At 30.8% G+C, this 22,884-nt stretch overlaps 1 protein-coding gene across 13 annotated transcripts in view; it reads left to right on the top strand.

Annotated features, from left to right (window-relative positions):
- The window catches only part of LOC129962641 (disks large 1 tumor suppressor protein-like), a 402,450-nt gene that overhangs the window by 247,515 nt on the left and 132,051 nt on the right, over positions 1-22,884 (top strand). For all 13 annotated transcript variants that reach the window (XM_056076505.1, XM_056076514.1, XM_056076510.1 and 10 more), the window contains one exon: positions 12,575-12,607. In XM_056076505.1, the coding sequence (XP_055932480.1) occupies positions 12,575-12,607 (33 nt within the window). The remainder of the gene's footprint in view (positions 1-12,574; positions 12,608-22,884) is intronic.

Here is a 22,884-nt window from a genome sequence, read left to right on the forward strand (position 1 = left end):
TATTTGCAAACACTTATCTATCTGATATTTTTACCAGATATCCGTTTCGTATAGAATTTACATTAGAGAATGACGCACATTTCGTCGTAAATTTTAAAAAATTAAAATACTTTTCAAGATATATTATTTTTATTTAACTCCTTAATTAAATTAAGCATTTAGCTTGCTTATTCATAAAATAATTAAATATTTTACATTCTTATTTAGCAGTTAGGTAACCAAATTGCGATATTCGGTAACATTAGCGTTAATGATAATTGCTTTTTGATATTATAACTAAAAATTAAAATCCGATAAAATATTGACATAAGCGAATGTGATTGTCATGTAAAAAGAAAATAACTCAAGAAAGTATTAAGTTAGAAATGAAGGATATTGTTACAAACTTTAAACATTCGTTTAGTAAGTTTCCTGTTAAAGAAAACTGCTTTGCTGAACTGATACCGAGTTTATGACGCCAATCTGAAGAACGAAAGTGTCGACTTGGCGATTAATTTCATGACGAAAAGGATTTCGAATATTTAAGATTCTTAGCTATAGCTCTATTAGGACTCGAGTTTTTATGCTTTTAGGAACATTCTTGTCCTATCACTGAAGCAATGAAATCATGATCGGACAGAAGAGACAAATCAGTAATAAGTAATAGAGTTGAGCTGATGCGAATGCTTGAAGTCTCTCTTTAGAATGTTGAAACCCTGCAAATTATTTAATAGCTTTGTGCTGTTACAGTTGTTTATTGCTAATTGGCTGCTTTTTCGTTGTTTATTGCAATTCTTGTGTAAACTTTGGCTGTGTTTTCCTTCTGTATTTGTTTCAATAGAATAAAGCACTATTATTTCTTTATGAAGCTGTTGAAATTTCCATCGTACAACCCACACATAGAATTTTGAATTTTTTCCCCATAAAAATGTTAGCAAGTAGTTTGAATTGGATTTAAAAAGGAAGAAAAATTATGTACTCGCAGGTAAATTCTTTTTAACTTTCTTGTTTCATTTTCAATATAAAAGAATTAGATTTAAAAAGCATTCCCGTCGGACGGGTTTATAGTATAAACAATTAGATACATTTGAGATAACAAAAATTAAAGACGTCACTGAGCCCAATTTAATACAAGCTTCTGTTAATGATTGGTAATCATATCAGGATTTATGTCCGGAAAAGTTTGATTTAAAAATAAGTCGAGTAATCTCTCATTTCCTGTCGGCCTTACTGTTAGAATTATACTTTGTAATTGTTAAGGATTTATAAAGCACAAAAGGATTTTGATGACGGCATTTGACGCAAAATGCAGGATAAAGGCCTCGTTTTCTTTCACGTCTTCAAATAAATTCAAGATGGGAAGTTTTTTACGACTTTGTGTATAAAATACGGAGAGGAACTAATCTTCAAAAAAACTGAAACAGTCTTGAGTCATAACGTTTTATTATTATATCCTTTCCTGACAAATCATTGGATTTTAAACCTCTGGAGGCAAAGCAATTGAGAAGGTATCCAACAAAGCTAAGATTAAAGACATCTTGTCAGGAGAAGGAAAAAGTTGCGTTTTGTTTAAGTTACGTAAAACTGACACAGTTCATGTTTTTATTTCAAAAACTATATCGTTTTAATAAGCTTCTCATCATCTTAGATATTTTTAATAAGTTTGAAATATCACATGGAACTGAATATAAAAATCTTATAAAACTCCTTCAACTTATTTCAAAAATAAATTTTTGAGAAAATACTGTGTTACCTATTTGAAAAGTATCCGACTATTCCAACAGTATTTTTTCTTCTAGCGTTACTGGGTGCTTCTTTATTATGTTGTGTTATTGTTTCTTATGGCACTTGCCATGGACAAGCCCGCTGTTACGAAGACAGCGATTTTTTAAGCCGGTGGGGAAGCGTCTCTTGTTTTTATAGTAGCGCCATCTAGGGCCAAGAGAACGACATAGCTACACACCCGTCACAACCCTTTTTACGGGGCGAACTTCATTCACGCATTTCATTCACTCATCCACAGATCGTAATTTAGACCTGAATCAGAGAACGATCACCCCTGATTCAGTACCCCCAGTGGTATTACTCTTTCAAACAACAAGAAACAACCCTCTCTCAACAATCTCTCAACAAACAAGAAACAACATCAACAATGAATCGAAACTAATTTAAAATTTTGTAGTAAACTTGCTCATAAAAAGAACGGAAAGATAAGAACAGGAAAATGATGTGTGACTTATGACGATTCTAGAAGTATGAAATAACTTCAATTGATCCAATAGGTTTAAAATGAATAACCTAAATATTGTCTTGTGCTTGTTATAAAGAATACAAGCTTCTGAATTTCTTGTATTTTCATATTGACGTATATGGAAATGAAATCGTACTAAAATAATCCAACTGCATGTAGACCAAAAGTAATAAAATACTAATACGTAAATAAGTTCAAACGAAACATTCTTCGGGAAACCATCATGGAGAGCCTTCACTTAACGTCAACCACATAGCAATGGTTTTCCGATTCACCCATTGACAAACGATACTAGTTCTGTTTGGCCACCAGATGATATAATTGTAACAATAGTCACTCTTTGATTTTGGCTGGCCCTAACCAATAATAACTTCCATTTTATTGCTTAGACCAGGAACTGGTGTAGTGGTATGTCAACCTCATCTCGATATTATTCGATATCATTTTATTCGCATTATTTGTACATTTACCAAAATATATGAAATTCAAAAGAGTGGAAAAATACAACTAGGATTTCGCTAATTCATTCTAAATTGTAATCTAAATTTGTTATATAAAATGATTCTGTTCAGTTTTAATTTAAAATAATAGCATTTGTCGTAGTATTCAAAGTTGATCTGTATATGTTAATATATCATATTATTCAATTGTCCCAAGTTAGAAATTCAAAAACAAATAAGTTCCTTGCTCAGTGAAGTTCATATGAAATTTTGAAATTCAAAGGATTATTTAATGGATAAAAAGTGATGACAGATTAAAATTTTTACAATAATGGAAAGATTTTCTTGGTTAAAAATAATAGTTAAGCAGTCATAAGGGATTTTTTGTTGTCGTTGTTGTTCATTTCTGAATGACTTTTGTACACAATATTACCATCAAAATGGTAAAAATAAGACATATTTCACATTTTTCAAAGGAAGTAATATTATGTTCTTTTGTAATTTAGGTCTGCGAAATTCTCTTCAAAAATTGTAAAAACACTAATTATTTTAAAACTACTATTAGAAAATTTAATAAAAAAATTCCATGCACAGTTATTAAAAATCGCATCATATTTAATTGTTCAAGTTATGCATATTTGTTATTATTTATATGATCAAATTATATATATTTTTTATATTTAACTTAATCTGCATTTATAATTTTTATCATTAAAATATTATGTTTTAGAAACTTCTATTAAATTTGTATCTAAGTACATTAGTAAAGCCAGAGGAAAAAATTTAAAATTGAATCAATTGTCTATTAGAGCAAGTCCTCTCCTCTACTTTTCATCATCCTCTCTTATTCCCTATCATTTTTCCTATTACATTATCAGTGTCTTTCTTAGTTCAGTGTTGTATGTGAATTCTGAGTTTTCAGGTTTAAAAAAATATCCAGTTTTGTAAGAAAAGATTACTTAATTTTACACGAAACTGAAAAATAAGAGAAAGATACGAAAAAGATTCAGGGGTCTTGAGACAAAAGTGTTCGAAAGATTATGATTAATTCGCAAAAAGATTTATTTCCACCGTTTCATATAAAATTATACCTTATAAAATAGCTTTCTAAAACTTTACTAATAGCTGGAAAATTCAAATACATTTGTGAATAATATTTGATTTATTCGAAACAAAGCTGAAGGAAATGTTATTTGTAGGACTTTCCATTAGAAAAATTAATATAGTGAACTCAGACTGGAAAAAGGAATGTGAGAAAAACCTGGAAATCATTCCAACTAGTAATAACTAACTTTATAGTAAACCAGACTAAAATTAAATATCTATTGTAGAAGGGATTTAGCAAGTGATAAGATATAATTGAATTTTCGTATTCGTACCAAGACTACTGCGAAAGCCGGCGTCCTGGCATAGGGGTAGCGCATCTTCCCCGTGATCTGGCTGTCCAGGGTTCGAATCCCGGTTCGGACATGGCTGTTCTATATGTGAGGTGTGTGAATGTGTCCCTCTGTAAAAAGGGGTTGTGCAAGCGAATGTGTGTTTCTGTTTCATATGAGCTAGAAGTCAAACTTTTGCCTTCGGATGCTCAGGGGTCTTTACCCTCAGAAGCTACTGCACCCCCTTTCCGTGGTAACGCGGACATGACATCATCACTACTACGAAAATTTAGATGCAATCAGAATGAAGCAAGGTGAAAAATTTCACCAAGAAAGAAAAAAAATAGGAAGATATTAAGGCAGATGAAATATCAATATATCATTTCTTGAAGTTTCTATCATAATGTTCCGAACGTTTTCAAGATTTTTTTTTTAATACCTAAGTCGACAAATTAGACAAGGAAGGATAAAATGAAAATTCCGTGGGCGAGTGTCGTTTATTTTCTTTACACCAATGTTAAAGCTATTGATTGCAACAATTACTTTATTGGCTAAGAATATAAAAAAAGCTTTCAAAGAATTGCCTTCAATAAAACTTTTCAATCAATATTTTCATAGTCTTTACTATAAATTAAAAATCCTTTTTTTTTAGTTTAGCCATATAATTTATTAAGGATCAGCCTATTTTCCAATACTATGTACATTTTACAAAGGCTACATAAAATCACTCGGTGCTTTATCAGTGAAGAGATATACTGTAAAATGTTCAGATTTAGAAGAAGACTTCAATGCTTTCATTCTCTTGCTGGCTCACCAGGACCAACAAGGAAGGGAAGAGAGAGAAAAAGACTGCATTAAACTTTGCTATATTTTTCGAAAAAAGTTTATTATTTTTTATCATCTTTCTCCATCAACATGACGAACGCTCTTCCATTCGAAGGGATGTAGTCGTCATTATCGAAGTTCCAAAAATCCTGTTGAATGAAAAAAAAGTGGGGCTTGCGTTTGCCGAGTTTTTACGAGCATCCCGCCCATTACACCTGGCCTAGGCCACTGAGGAATCATTTTACATTTATGGGCGATCCATAAACATGCTGGAGCGACCCTTTTTTTACGGTCCTATCGTACAAAGGAGTCCCCTCCTTCTTTTTAAGGACTGGTTTCAGAATGAGGACATTAGAACCAACGCTGATTGGGAGGGATTTGGAGATATTTCCAGACAGGCATTAACAAGATGAAAAAACTGTGAAAAAGGAAAAAATAGTGGGAACAGGCCGGATCATTAAAAGGAAATTGTGTAATATGATTTACATATAATGTCAGAAAATTTTATCTGGTATTATTCTTATTTTATTAAAACTAATTTATCTTTATTTTGGATGTACCCATTTATTAAATGGAAACTGAGAGAGGATATACCAAGGTGTTCTACTTTTATCAACGCGTGTCTAGTAAATTCCTAAGTTGCTTTAAAAATTAATAACTTTAAATGATCTAGATGTTATTTACTTTTTGTTTTAAGTTTAGGTCTAAAAAACTGAAAACAATTTATGATTATATTTGAAAAATTTGATTTTAGTTTTGACATAGAAGCCGCTTTGTATTATTGTGAGTGGTGATTCGAAGTGAGCAGTGGACTGTACTTTTGCTTGAACTTCTTTATTTACACTATATACACTCCTTTTGCGGTGAGTAGATCATATAATACATGGCTGATTGCGGTATTGCATTGCGGTTGGCTTTGTTAAGCCTTACAAACTGAAGTTGTTTACAGCTTCTGCGGGAGCTGGGGAGCCGATGCGGGTCAACGTTCTAATGAACTCCTGAAAGACTCGACCGGAAGGGCGGGTAAAGGGGTTGCCGTAATTTTAACATTGCCAAATTTGGCGTTAAGTGACATTCGCGTGAACAGTGAGAAAAACCAATCAACTTTATTTAACACTAGCCGCCTTTGGCGACCAGCCGGTTCGCCAATCTTAATGTTCGTTAAAATTTTAATAATTAAATATTTTATGCAATTCCAACTTTAATAGATTCTTCAGCAAAATATTTTAAAACTTCAAATTTTGATAGTCATATAATTCACTCATAATATTATAAAGGCCTTTAGTCAAAACGTGATATGTATCTCTCTCATTTTCTGTAACCCCTCGTAGAATGTATGCTTTAAATTAAAGTGTAAATGATTAATCTGCAATTAATATAATATTTTTTTACTGAAACAAAGCATTTTTTTTAATAATATTATTACTGATAATAGAGTCACTGAGCGTTTAAACTTTATGGGCACTAAAGAATATCTTTCTTAATTTATGTAATATCTCAAGAATTTGTCAACAAAATTTTCTCAGATTCATCATGAACAGATCGATTCATTAACAATGTTTCATTTTAAATGCATCAAACACTAAGAAAATAAAATGAATCGTTTAAAATAATCGGTCTAAAACAGGTTTTAAAAAACTACTTAAAAAACGATGTACTTAAAACTATAAGCATATACAAAAAATATATATAACTAACATAAATACAATTTAATTAAAAAAAACATGCAACTAACCTAAAAATAATTTAAATCATTGAAAACAGGTTTAAAAAACTACTTAAAAAACGATGTACTTAAAACTATAAGCATATACAAAAAATATATAACTAACATAAATACAATTTACTTACAAAAGCATGCAACTAACCTAAAAATAATTTAAATCGTCCGTTCATAACGGTTGTCATGGTAACAATCAGAACACAGTGCGCATGGGTGAATTTTCTTCGCCAGTTACGTTAACACAAATGCGTGAATTTTTCTACGCCAGTTGGGGTAACGCTATGCAGATTTTACATTTTTAATTTCCTTTATTCTGTGTTATTTTAATTCAAAAGTACTTCAGAATGAATCTGAAACATGGATTAATTAAAAATGTTTAATTTTAAATGCATCAAACATTAAGAAAATAAACAGAATCGTTTGAAATAATCCACCGAAAAATATTAACCCTAGCCTCATTACTGTTGGGAGAAAATAAAACGGAAGCCTTAGTCATTTGGCGGTGGAGAAAATGGAAGATTTTTTTGGCGGAAAAGTTGGCGGTGGGGAAAATGGAAGATTTTTTTGGCGGGAAAGTTAGTTTTTAATTAATAATTAAAATTATAATTAAAAATTCGAAAAAAGGAACCCCAGGTGCACATTCCCGACCTCCAAGGTATACATGTACCAAATTTGGTAGCTGTAGGTCAAACGGTCTGGCCTGTAGAGCGCCAACACACACACACACACACACACACACACACACATTGAGCTTTATTATAAGTATAGATATAGATATAGATGATGCGATGGCATAGAAAATGATACAACCCGAAATTATGTTACGCTAGTGTGATTATCAAGATGTTGTACATTTCTATATTTGTTTTACTTTGTAATAATTTAACTCTTGTTAATCCTTGTAATGTTTCATTTTGAAGATGTAATATTTTTACCCCTTGATTTTACGATTCATAATGTGATATCTCGTAGTAATTAACAAGGTTTATGAAATAAAACTTGAGCTGCCAATCCGAATAATCGGCATGCTTGCATGAAGATTAGTATGTAATTAATTGATTTTACGATTCATAATGTGATATCTCGTAGTAATTAACAAGGTTTATGAAATAAAACTTGAGCTGTCAATCCGAATAATCGGCATACTTGCATGAAGATTAGGATGTAATTAATTTTACGATTCATAATGTGATATCTCGTAGTAATTAACAAGGTTTATGAAATAAAACTTGAGCTGTCAATCCGAATAATCGGCATACTTGCATGAAGATTAGTATGTAATTATGTGCAGCAACAAGGAAATCGCCAGATCGACTATAAAATGCTGCAAATTGTTTTCTAATTGTTGCTGATTATCACATTTTGCGATTTTTTTAAAGTGCAGTTAAATATTCCCATCAGTAATACAGATATCTAGATGGCGATCTAAGTAGAATGTCAAAAATACAGATGAAAAATGCATTGATGTACGCATAATTCTCATACAATAAAAATTATCTCCTTGAGTCAATACTCAGTATACAAAAGGTATTTACTTTTACCAACTGCTAGATATTTCATAATTCTAGAAAAAAGCGAAATGTTTCGTATGTCGGCGAATATTTCTTGACAACGAATAATCACATTTTTATATGCGAAATTTCTTAGTTTTGTGTAGGATCCATTTACAAATATAAATCCTGTAAATTGTTAACAAAATACCCTACTAAATTAATTGGCAGTTTTATTTTATTTTTTTAAAATAATAAAGCTGAAGTAATAATAATGATATGTGCTATTATATGCAATATGCAAATTTTCGTGATGCAAAAATCGTTCAGAACAATTTTACCTCTCGCTCTTGGACTAACAACTACGAAATTTGAGAGATCAGTAACTTCGAAATAATAGGCCCTGAATGAGGCCCTTTTTCAAAATTTTCATTATATTTGTGATTGAAAATTATTCCAAATTTTAATGTTCCCCCAATTTTCTCGGAGAACATTGCTGTGTAAAACTATTTTTAGAACATTTTAAAACAAAAAAAATTAATTGGTACTATTTTATTACTTCACAACTTTTCCTGTAATTTTAATAAATTTTTTCAAAATATTGTAAGTATATTCTGCAACAAGACTTTTCGTAGTTTTAATTATTTGGTTTATATTTATGTTTGTTTCAATTATATAAAATATATGTTTTGCGCACGCATTGTTTCTACTATTTATTTAAAAATAAGTTTTAAGAATAAATGACGAATGATATGTTTCGGAAAAGATGTCCGAATTTTTATGCATATATTTTTTAAATTTGTTGCAACAACTTCTCATTGGAGACAGTTGTCCGTAATTGCCAAATATGTCGATAACGCTGGCGTGAAAAGACTTTGCTTTAAATAAAATGCAAAATCAGTGCTAAGAAATAAATATTGTATAGTAGTCACAAAAAAGACGCTGTGAACTGTACGCCAAAGTGGGTTTTGCACTTATACCCTGCAATTTTTATCTACCTTGTGAGAATGTATTGGTTTTAAATATAAAATATTGATAAACAGGAGAAAAAAATACGTCTCTTGAACTGCACGATTTATCGTATTCTCCTATTCGTGCGGAAGACTTTTTCTTTCATAGTAAAGAAAAATCCCTTGTAATTTGTGCTGTTATTCCTTTCCACAATGCGGAATGAAATTTCAAACAAAATCCTTCTTCCGGAGAATCGCGCCTTTCTGAGAACTTTTAAACAATTCGCTTCTCCCCCTTCCACAAAAAAAGGGTGGGGTGGATAATGGTTTTATGGAGGGGCTTGCTGTGAAATTGCCACTTCTCCGATTCCAAGCATTTGCCAAGTGGCAGCACGCCTCACAGTTTGAGGTTTCAGATTTTTACATCCAATTTTACACCCAGGACACCGCATTCCGCGAGGACGGGAATCGAAATTCCACCACTCTTCATCGAATACCCTCCCCCCTCTCCACTCCGTTCCAGACAGAGATAAAAAAGAGATGCATCATTCCCCCCTTCTTAATAGAATTCGGAGAAAGAGAGACCATCTTTCATTCGAGGATGACACTCAGGAGCCCATTTCCAATTTAGATCCAAGTTAGGGTAGAGGGAGGAGAGTTCAGAGTGATCAGAATATTTTAGAATGCATTCGAATACATGACGGACGAACTTTCCAGCAGACGTACATTACTTTCTCTTCCATTTTTCCTCTGCCCCATATAGCCATTGCACGTTAACTTAATCAATAAATATTTTTGTTTTTTAATGATGGTGTATGCCTCAGAATATGAAATGCGCCATTCGATCGCGTAATAACTTCTGAATCATATATATTTATATTTATCAAAAACGTGATGCACTTTTAGAGAAGACTTTTTCAGTATAATAAATAAAATAAAAAATAACTCTGTTAATATTTATAAACAAGACATTACTAGCGGAAGAGAAATTTATACTTTTCACAAAATACTCGGTATTTTAAGAGAAAAAAAAGATATTATTAAATAAGTTTTGTGATGGATGCATTTATCATAATAAAGGAAATATCTGACCATTTTATAGAGCTCGGAAACTTATCCAATGTCCCATCTGATATTTGATTAATTTAGTTATATTAACGTCCCGTTTAAAAGCAATACTAGGGCTATTTTGGGACGTACTTCGTAATTTTGAACCCCGGTGAGATGACGAGGACGATATCTAAGCTGGCACTTCCTCTCCAAACTTTCACACCACACCATGGAGGAGACATTGGAAATAAACTGTAGTGAATTATTTTTGCATTGATAATAATGTGTATCCAATAATATATGCTTTATTTTGCTTGAAAGTAAGTTCTTGTTTATCGAGAAGTTTCATTATTCCATTCTCATAAAATGCATTTAAGTCTAAAACCTTGCGTAGGGGGTTATTTATGAAAAAATTAGTGATTTCCCCCCTCCCCCAGAAAGTTTTACAAAAAAGGGTCCGGAGGGAACCGGAGGGTTTCAGGTTCGTGACCCGATTCCACCGAAGAACCGTCGTGTAAGGTTTCTGCTGCACGTTAAATCCGTCATGACCAAACGTCCTCCCGCTGGTGTGGAGAGGGGGGTGCCAGCTCAGGTGTCGTCCTCGTCATCTGACCGTGGTTCAAAATTACGAGGTCCGTCCCAAAATAGCCTTAATGTTGCTTCAAAACGGGACGTTAATATAACTAAACCTAACCAAACTGATTATTTATGTTTAGTTAGTTTTTGTTTGGTAAGGAAACAGCAGCTTGTAATAAATAATCTTATTCCAACAAAAGAGAAAATTGCCTTCTGAAAACAGAAATTGACCTTTCAGAAGTTGAATGGAGACTTAATTGAAGAACTCCACGTCTCATCACCCATTATCTTTTGTTTCCAAAACGAAGAGTTTTCATTGTGTTTGAGTGATTAATCATATGTAGAAATAGTGGGCTATATCCTGTTTTTGCTAGTTTCATCAAAACATTAAACAACGAGAAAGCATTTAATAAACACAAATCCATCTTTATAGTAATTAGATACAAATATTGCCGAAAAGGTCACTTTTGTAGAAAATCTCATTTCGAAGGTCAATGACAACGATTCAATGTCTTTGCATTGATAACGCAAACTATATGAAGCCAGAGAACATTTTCCAAACCCAATAAAAAAATGAGTAAAAATTAAATACATTCAATCTGATTTTTTTTTCTGTTTCCTTTGCAGTATTAACTTTATAGTCTGTGTTTCACTGGTCGCTTTCGTAAAGTAGGTTATTCAAATGATCAGGAGGGATTCAAAGGATCAGATCTAAAATATTCATTTCTGATGAACAGAAAGAAAAAAAAGAGGGACATATGATATATCTGTAGGTAAAGAAAAATTCAAACTTATATTGATTACATTTAAATAATCTCAGAAGAAAAAAAAAGCTGAAATTATTTGTTTACGAGATAATGACCATGTCTCTGGAAAAAAAAAATCGCTTTTTGTGTTGCAGTATATAAAAAAGTGAATCCATTGTTGTATAGCAGAGTACGTTTCGTTATAAATTCTGCAGAGATGCACGTCGTTATAAACATTTTTACAGTTGATACAAGAAATTCGTAGAAAATAGTTGCTAATGTAAAAGGATAGAACATGGTCATCCACGCAGATATGAAAACCTGAGCATATCCATATTGCTTTCAAATGTGACGGGAAGAAATAAAGCAGAAGTTGAGAATTAGAAATTTCACAATCAATGATAAAATCTATGCCTGGTAATTTTCAGGATCTACAATGTCGAGAAAAAATTTCTAAAACAGTGAATTCAGTAGCAAGGGATTTGTTACTTCATTTTTAACAAAAACTGGATTTTGATGTCTGTCGCATTGTAAATGGAATTCATGTTGAATATATAAAATAAAACTTTAAACTTTTCCATATCCAATGATAAATGGCAAGAGTCTCTATTACCACTCATAAGAAATATATATTTTATGTTTATTCCTTCTTTTTGAATGATTCTCTATATGCTTAGAAGAAATATGGAATCATTTATATGCTTGCGTCTCGCCATATAGAGTTCTATGAGTAAGTTTCTATGAGTTCCGAGTAGGTTTCTATGAGTTCCGAGTAGGTTTCTGGAAGCAATCATTTTGAAGATTGCCTTACGTTACAGCCTGAAATAACGATTGGACACAGAAATTAAATAAGAAAGCAATCTCAAACTATGCATTTTTGGGCGGCTGTAGCCGAAAAAATTTAAGACAATAAATTTCAAAGCTAAATTTGAATTATTGCTTATTTTAATGAGAATCGTTTAAGTACTTACTTACGTAATGGATTGTGCATAGACAGCCACACACAGATAGTATCTAATGGTGAACCTGAAATTCAAAACATGATGATAGTACCTTCCCGAATGCGTACATGTATCTCACATGTTAAATTATTGCTTTATTGTTTCAATATGTTTTTTTACATGTAAAATGTCCAACGTATAATGTTTCCTTTTCTTTTTCTCCGCAGGCACAAACTCCTCTGCTTGGATCAGACCGATACGTAAGTATTGAAGTCATTTTCACCCTTGCATTTTAATTTTCCTTAATATAATTATTGAATGCTACCTGGCTTTGGCGACAGGATGATTCGCTCAAAATGTGGATTCTGTTTATTATCACAAATTTCTTATACTTTACATAATGTTCAAGGTTCTCTTGAGAAATTACATTTATGCATATTGTAATTTGCTATTTTAATAGCATTAAACCTGTCCTCTTTATTAAGTACATGATTTTGTCAAATTTCATAGCATTATAGTATCGTTAAGAATGCGATTGTCCTCGGAATGCAAATTGTGATTCCCGATACTGGAACTTCACTTCCTTGTATCTTATTCAAATTGCACAGATAATCTAGAGTAAGTTTTTTCAGCAACTTTCAACTATGGGCAAAAATTTCACAGTCAAGTACTTGATGGAACAATAACTTAACTTGATGAATAAGGAAATAATTCGGATTTCCTTAAGACAATGAAATCTATTGTTGGAAAAATGTACAAAAAATACTTTTAAACTATTGCCAAAATACACGAAAAAGTTAAATAATAATTAAATTAGTATTTAAAATAATAAAGTTTTAAATTTTAAAATGACGTAATTTTTTTCTATAATAATATTTTTGGAAGTTATTGTGGAAAAAGTTTAATTTCATTTTTACTTCCGATATTTTAATTTCATTCTTATTTTTAAATTAAATCAAATTTCAAGAAAATGACACCAACGTACGCAGTATTACTCTTACATTTATGTACGACAACTTTGACAGCTCTAGATTACACGGTGTAGTTAGTAGACAATATGTCGAGATAGCTATTAGATACATTCATCTTTATTCTCCATTATATTACGAATTATCCTTTATTATCATAAAATGAAGAAGAGTTCGTGTTCTCCTTTATTATAATAAAGGATATATTAATAGAGATGTGTTAATGCTTGCTGTTTAACGAAATTAGATGAATAATGAATACGAATTATCTTTTTTTTTAAAACAGATCATTTTTTTTTCCTTTGAAAAAGATACTTTTCAATGTTTTATAAAATTTATTTCATATCTTAGAAGATTTTTATTATTTCTCATTGCAGCGGTAGTGTTCTCTTTTCACTTTTCTAGTATATTTAAACAATCAGCTGCTACTTTTCTATTCTTCTATTCTACACCCTTGTAACCTCTGAACGTTTAATAAAAATGGGGGGAGGGGAATAAATAAAAATTGTTTGCAATAATTCAGAGTAGTAAAAGCTGATTTTAATAATTTCCTAATGATATATTATTCATCTTTTAAAAGCATGAATGTTTTATTTTCTTTGAAAATATCAGTTTTTAAAATTGTTTATATTGAAAGCGTCCCATTTTTATATACTATAAAAATTAAAATATATTAACTGATAGTTATATTCTGAAAACATTCTAAATGGCAAAAAATTATTTTAATAACTCTGGGACATCAAGAAATGAGGAGAAAAAAATTAATGACATAATTATATTTCTACATACAAGAAACATGTTAAATTCAAGTACATAAAAATAAATTTCTATCAGGCAATAACTTATTTCAATATACCTTCAGGTCATCAAATCTCTTCCATAATAGTGGGGACATGAAATTAAATTTGTGTCTAAGTTTGATTTGCTTAATATCATGTGTACTTTTTTGTTATAGATCCTACTGTTTCCATGTTAAACTCTTAAAGAATCAATATATTTTGTACTAGCCGCCTTTGGCGATTAGTCGGTTCGCCAGTATTAATAATCGCTAAAATTTTCAATTAAATATTTTATGTAACTTGGTCTCTTACTAGCTTTTTCTGAAAAATATTTTTAAGCTTCAGATTTTGATAGTTATATAATTTAGTCATACTATTATGTAGACCTTAAACAGTTCTACACATTATCTTTCTCTTTAATTTTCTCTCAGCGCCCATAAAATTTCAACTTTAAATTAGAGTGGAAATGTTAAACTGCAACTAAATTAAAATCATTTTTTGATGAAGCCAACCATGTCTTTTTTTAAATATGAAAATAGATAGCAGAGTTGTTCGGCACTGAAGTTGCATGTGTACCGCAGAATAGTTTTCGTAATTCATATAATATCTTAAAGAATTATTCAACAAAAATTTCTCTGATACATCGTAAAATTCGGTTTTTAGTTTTACTTTCAAAATATTTAAATGATGTTAAGAAAAATTTTATTTTATTTTATTCAATAAATGTACTTACGAAAAAATTATGAAGTAAAAGCCAAACTGTTTTCGCAAGTGTTATAAGTAAAAGATTAATTATTTCTAAATTTTATACATTCCTTTGGCCCTAAGGAATCATATTCTGTGAAATAGTCTTGACACTTCAACTTTTAAATAAATAAACGTTTCTATCTTCTGCTATCAAATCTGACCGATTTATGAAGTTTTTATTAATCAATTTTAGAACAATCAACATTTTCATAATCATAAAACAGTCATTGTCGAGAAACCCTATTAGAACATTTGCGTATCTTCTTTGAGACGGTCGATGAAATGGTCTAAAATCGCCAGTTTTTATAAAAGAGTGAGTGATATTTAAATTTCATAAATTAGTCAGTTTTAGTGATTGATTTAGTTGATTGTAGTTCAACAATTTTTATTTAAAAAATTGGAGTCGCAAAAATATTTTGTTAAATATGATTCAATGGGCAGAGAACCTATAAAAAATTTAAAATTTGTAATTTATAAGAGCATTTATTGATTCAAGTTACATAATATATTATTATTTCATTTAGACGATTTTGTTAGAAGATGTACGCCTTAAATTAACTGATGGGCACTGATTAGAGTGATTAACCTATATAAAATAAACCATGCTTGCCTTAAATGAAGTTGTTTTATTGAATTAATAATATAGATACTGTTAAAAATCATAGAAAACTTTTCCTCTACTTACCATTTAGAAAACATATACTTCAATTTTTTTCTCTTCATACAGACACGTGCTGAAAATTACACTTTTATATATTTAATTTGCCATAATAGTTTATTTATATTTTTAATTTTAACTTTTGTTAATGTGATGGCAACACGTTGATAAATGCTAATTTTTTCCTATTGACGTGCTCGTGCAGATTAAATTTTATTTTTACTTTGTGCGAAATATATTGTTGAAAAATATAGCTAAAAATATTTTTTTAAAAAATTCGTTAAAATCGAAACTTTATTAATAGGTTAAAATATTGGTATCATTTTTTTTGTTTGTTTTAACTTGATGTAAAAATCAATTTTGCTCTGCAATAATTTCGGAAGTTATAACTGTAAAACGCTGAAATTTCGCATAATTTTAATTAATTAAAATTATAATTAAAAATTCAAAAAATTCGCTCCGAGATGCACATTTTCGGCTTTCAAGGCATATGTATGCCAAATTTGGTAGCAGTAGGTCGAACGGTCTGGCTTGTACAGACACACACACACTGAGCTTTATTATAAGTATAGAAGTATAAATTAATCCCTGTGGGGAAAATATGGCCTATTTATAAACATTTTAGATGGAAAACAATTTTTTAAAAATAAAATAGACTTAATTGTACCAAAAATTCTGCATCTTCGAAATTTTTTTTCTATTTTGATTCTTCCTGCAATTGGCTAATTTTTTTTTAATTTTTACAAACTTTTGTTTTTTAGTCTGCCAAATTTTGCTCGTCTACTAATTTTAATTTGGAGAAAAGTCATCCGTTTTAGAAATTAACGTTCCAGAAAACGTTCTTCATTACTGTAAAATAATCTGACATCAGAATAGCAATTACGAGAGAGCAACTTATAAGGAAACGAAAAAGAGAGTTAATGTTTCAATGCAGGTATAATGTTTGACACACATCGATTGAAACATCCAGAGTAACTTTGTAACGATATGCATACTGCTCGAAGGCTGATTAGTATACACTATCATTTAGTAGAGGAACTCATTATAAACTAGGACAACCGTGATCGGTTTCTACTTACTAACGAGTCGTACCAGTAATTAATAGGTAAGCAACCCATTATTTTGTTAATATCTTTTCTGTCTTTTTTTCTCTCTGTAAATAGATTGATTCTGGATATCTTGGCACTCAAAACTCTAAATTAGAAAACAATACTTTCGGCTGGGTATTCCTTATCCTGATAGAGATAAAACTTTTGAATTTCCAATAGTTATTTAGTGAATGAATTTGTTAATAATTTTTTGCCATAGGCACTTTATTTACTATCTTAACGATTTTGTTTCGTATAAGTTTAATCATGGTTTTTGATTAGACAGTTATTTCACAGATTTGAGGTTCAGATAACATTAAAAAATATATGTATAGATGTTTGCTTCATACACACTCTGAGCAAAAAATTTAAACCTAAATATTGAAGAATATGCTCAAACATTCTTTCATATTCTGCACGCAGATGCATTCTTGGTAGATTTGTTTTTCTAATTTGTTCTGGTGTTTTTACTATAAGTTATTACTTATTTAATCCTTTTTTCCGTTATGTTTAAGATTAATTTTCAGAAGGTTTTTTGTCTAATTTTTACCTTATTAAGTAACAGATAATCAAGTAAATTTGCTTTTGAAAATTTATTTTGGAATTTAATGAATTTTGTTCCCAAACACTTATTTTAAAAAAATTAAAAACCCAGAAAAAAATTCTAATGACTCAGCTATTGCTTCTTCATTTTTAGCCATTAGATAATCTATAACATGCATGTGTTATACATAATACAAATATTAAAAGCAAGATGGTGGTTTTCACAAATGTCGTGCTATTAGTTCGGAAGCCAACATGAGATGCTCCATTTTGAATACTGCCCAAAGAACAAGGAGCTTTGAATAGCAATCCTGAGAGCAACGGCAGCTGTTTTCCATACTACCAGTTGTTTTCTTTCGCTTCTTGAGAAAAATTTCACTTTGATTCTAATTAATGAAACATTTAATCTTATGCATACACCAAACTTATCAATGCAATAAAATTGTACAATGCGTGATTTGGTTTTTAAAAAGAATGACAAATGGACACACAATGAAGAAAGCCTTCGAAATGAAACTATCGAAGTAGGTCTTCCCAAAACTTACTCGCACATTCTTTGAAGTTTTATCCCTCTCCCCCCTTGGCCGCGGTGGCCTGGTGGTAAGGTCTCGGCTTCGGAACCGGAGGGTTTCAGGTTCGTGTCCCGATTCCACCGAAGAACCGTCGTGTAAGAGGGTCAGTTGCACGTTAAATTCATCATGACCAAACGTCCTCCCGTTGGTGTGGCGTGGTGTGGAGAGGGGGGTGCCAGCTCAGGTGTCGTCCTCGTCATCTGACCGAGGTTCAAAATTACGTGGTCCGTCCAAAAATAGCCCTAGTGTTGCTTTAAACGGGACGTTAATATAACTAAAACTAAACCCTCTCCGCCCTTCGTGAATAAAATCGTGTAATTTGGGCAGGGCCGCCCTAAACCTCACAGGTTCCTTAGTATAGTCAGGAACGAGGTTTCACTGAAGATAATGATAAAAAAAAATATTTATGAAATCTCGCGAGATACTTCAAATGAAATTCAATTTAGAGGATGGGGGTGATGATCAATGCTTTTAGTAATTTGCTGTCTTGTTTCGTCTGATGCTTTATTCATTTATTTTGGTTCTATCTTCTGTTTTTGTGCAGAAACCATAGTTTATTTCTTAAAGAAATGTTGTTATTCTTCGGAGGTTCTTAATTTACTTACCTAATTATTTTTTATTTGCAATTAATGCCATGCCTGGAATCTTCGTTTCTTTGTATCAGGCATTTGTTTTCATTTTGTATTTTAGCTAATTGATTGTATTTTAAATATTAATGAGTTGTTGTTTGATATTGCTTTTTGTTCTTTGAATGCTGTATTTTTTATTTTTATGTTTATGCACATGTTCTACTTTTATAACTTAATTTTAATTTATATTTCTTAAGAGAGGGTGTAGGATTATTTTGTTATTTTAATCCAACTAATTATAAAGTTTACTTTAATTATTACTACAATGTTTAACTTAATTATCACATTGTAAAACTTTCAATTAAAAAATCTTTCCCCGTGAACTTCAAAGTCTTGCACTCTTTTTGATAGGCAAGTCGTCGTGGGGTAGACCAAGAGCAAAGCCTTGAACGAACGACGTGAGTGCTTAGATTTCTATTTTCAGAGTCTCTCGCATGAGTGCTTTGTGCTTAGAAGATTAGTGAAAAAAAAGCATTCTGAACGTCTTTTTTTGACATAAAAAAAAGTTTGATACAAAACTACAATTTTAGTAACAAAATAGCATGATAAATTTCATTTATTTAAGTCTTTACATTTTTGAAGTTGTCTGGTTTACAATTATACGAAAGTGGAGACCAATGGACGATCAATCCTTTCATGGTTTTAATGCTTTCTCGTTGTTTAATGTTTTGATGAAAATAGCAAAGACGGGATATTTATATAGCCCAATATTTCAACATACGATTAATTGCTCAAACACAATGAAAACAGTTCGTTTTTGAAACAAAAGATAATGGGTGATGAGACGTGGAGCTTTTCGAGTAAGTCTTCATTCAACTTCTGAAAGGTCAATTTCTATTCTCAGAAAGTAGTTTTCTCTTTCGTTGGAATAAAAGATTTATTATTTATTACAAGCTGCTGTTTCCTTACCAACAAAAACTAACTAAATATTATAATCAGCTAGACAATTTGGAGTAAGCAAGCAAGCTATTCACCAGAAACATCCATAATTAGACGATTGTAAAAAAATCGTCATTTACCAGGATAACATTAGACCACGGGTATATTTGAAATTGAATCTGGAACTTGATTAGAATATTTGAAGCTTGATTGGGGAGGGGGGGGATGCCCTACTCCTCCGACAATCTTGGCTTGGATCCTTCAGAATACCATTTGACCCATTAGTGATAGAGGAGAAAGTCCCTAATTTTTTTATAAACAACCCCCTAAGCAAATTTTTAGACTTAAATGCATTTTATGAGAATAGAATAATGAAACATCTCGAAAAACCAGAACTTACTTTCAAGCAAAATAAAGCATATATTATTGGATACACTTTATTATCAATGCAAAAATAATTCTTTATAGTTTATTTCCAATGTCTCCCCCTGGTGTGGTGTGGAAGTTTGGAGAGGGAGTGTCAGCTCAAATGTCATCCTCGTCATCTGACCGCGGCTCAAAATTGCGAGGCCCGTCCCAAAATGGCCCTAGTGTTGCTTTAAAACGGGACGTTAATGCAACTGGACATCTGTATAGCTTAATTTTTTATCAATCATATTCAACGACAGACAGATATAATACAGAAAAGATATTTTTTTTTAACTCAGGCAAATCTGAAACGCAAAAATTCATTAAAATATTGAGTTCGTATTTTGAACGATTACAGTACTTCCTCTACACTTCGTGCACGTAAAAATAAAAAGGATCATTCAATTGATAGAATTAGTAGTATAAAAATTGACGTGAAAAAATATATTTTAACAGTATTAATGTAAATTTGGTAGACAAATTTTATGTTAAAATAATTGCATTATAAATTTTCATTTAAAAATTTCTTTAACTGTCTGTCAATAAGAGAAGAAAAAATGTTGCATCATTAATATATACATCAGAAAATGCATTCAACTCTCCTATCTATCGTTATAAATTAATACTTTTATTTGAAGCTGAACTACCGGGGAAAAGCAATCAGTTTAAACAACTTCAAAGAAAAAGATTAAAGAATTTTTTCCCCTCATCTTGATCGAGACATTAATAAATTATTAGCAATTTCTTACTTCTCGCTTATCTTTTTTGAAAAATTGCTTCGTGGAAAATTCCATTAACGTCATAAGTCTTAAATCAATGTCTCGATTCTTTCTATTTTCTTTAAAGGTACTATAATAATACTATACGAGACAAAAATAAAAAAAGAGAACTTCCGCCCCTCTTCTTGGAGCTTTTTTAAAAAATTATTTTCTCTTTCTCGGGCTCTTGCGCTAGATGCAGCCGAATCGCAATTACCAAGGGAAGTCGCAGCAATTACGAGGTGAAATTTGAAGTGGAGGTGGAGGATGTAATTGGAGGTGGTACACGACAGCAATTATTTCTTCAGTTTTCGCTACTTGCTTCGCTTCGAAATTGAATTTTCCGCCGCTCTCCATCTCCATTTGATATTAATTGAAGCTTCAACAACCCAGGCGCAAAAATTGAAGTGGAAATATGACTTGTGGAGCGCACTGATTTCACAGAATTTTACATTATTTAAATAACGTGATATTTTTATTCTCAATTCGAATTTTTATACTCATCAATTCTAATTTTACTTGAAACACAGAAGATTTGATGCAACAACTCAGTTTTGAGAGATTTAATTTTTAGCATTTGCAATAGCTGCATACTAAGAATGCATATTAATTTATAAACATTACCAAAATTAAATTTAATAATTGCAAATGATGTAGCTTGAAAAGTTTTTCATGCGTTAAATTTTTGACAAAATGTCCAATGGCACTTGTGACAGATTTTCTGTTTGAGGTCCGAATTCATCACTTGATGCATATTAAATCGTTGCACTAGAGTCAAATTCTTTCCTGCTATTTTGATGTAGAATTTTGTATTGGGAGAGGCAGCTGGCTTTTGTTTTGTTTTCTTTTTTCTGGCCTTCATTCAGATTTGAAGAGATACAGCTCAAAATACTTCTCGTATAAATTTAAAAGTATAATTAAAAATTAAAACCAAATGAAAAATTTAAGTTTCATCTTGTTCCCCTCGGATATTGCTCAGTCCTTAGCGAAAAAAGTTTCAGTGAATATAATATTTTTCTTACGCTCATTAATAAGGATACAAAGCTTCATGCTTTTATCTGCAAACCCGGATGATATATTAAAAGACAAATTTACTATCTTAGACCTTATTTCCATACCTCTGGCGAAATTTGATACATTTTTCGTAATTTTTCGGGGATAATATGCATATTACGAAAGATTATTACAAGGGCAAAATCAGTAAATAAAAGCACATTTATTAATTTTCATTAAATTTTAAAAGTCAGATAATAAATTAATTGATAGAATTAAAAATTTCTTCAAAATAAACATCTTTGACAGTTGTACAAAATTGCATTATTTACCATTACTTGCGCATATGTGATCGATTCCATCACTTGTGATTTTTTTTTAATTCTTCGGCAAATACTGAGAGCATGTAATGCCAAAGGTAATTCGTCCCTTAATTCAGACATAATCAAAACTAACTAAATATATAAGTTACCATTTTGCATATTGTTGGACAAAAGGGAATCAACCAATAGGTTTCTAAAAATGCTATATCTCACATTTACAGGAATTGCCACTTATTATGAGCCTCTTGTACGGTTATATATGGTATAAATCGTTAGCATATTCTAACGTCTCTTATTATTGAATATATCATTCTTTTAGAGAGCACAGAAATGCGCACAAAGAATTTATTTTCTTGCAAGGCATTTCAGTACTTCTCTAAGATATCTTAAATATACATTTTCTCAAAATCCTCTTACCCTTTTTGTAAAGTCGAAATTACAATTATCAACCAATCAACCAAGTGATCCTCATTAAGCATGATTAACAAATTTCTGTGAAGTCATAATGTTTGGATGATGTCCTTCTTGACAAATATCCAAATCAATTTCACTTGATCTAAATCACTTTTATTAATTACAACTTTTTTTTGAAAACTTTTTTTTTACATAGTGTTATATAAAGGAAGAAAAGTGTTTGTTTTCTTAATACTGTAATTATACATATGCTTTCAACTGAAAAATTTTATAAAATAATGCAGAAAATTGTAAAAAATTATTTGACTACCAAAGAGCGCTATAATAAGAAATTACAAAAATTAAGTTTTTATGTCCTCCGCCCCATATTGAAAAAGTTTCAGTAATTAAAACATTCCTCTTTGATTCATCGATATGCACAAAAACATCTTTGTGCTTTTATCTATAAAATATAAATATTACATGGAAAATTTATTGACTTCCCCAATTTTTCATGTCTCAGATTAAAATAAGTCCTTCATAGATTTCGGAAATAATACACATTCACTATAGATTTTTGAAGTGTTGAATCAAGAAATATTATATTATTTCTTATTTTGAAAATTGGTTAAATAATACATTAATATACTTGTATTATTTCAAATGCATAAAACTTATTCCAAATGAGCATTTTCGACATCGATACTAAGTTGCATTCTTCCAATAATGTTTCCATAAACGCGATCTTATTCATCACTTGTGATATCAGGATAGGCTTCATGAAATAAGATATTCTTCT

This window comes from Argiope bruennichi, chromosome 3 (assembly GCF_947563725.1).
Source record: "Argiope bruennichi chromosome 3, qqArgBrue1.1, whole genome shotgun sequence".
In the NCBI taxonomy this organism is placed as follows: domain Eukaryota; kingdom Metazoa; phylum Arthropoda; class Arachnida; order Araneae; family Araneidae; genus Argiope; species Argiope bruennichi.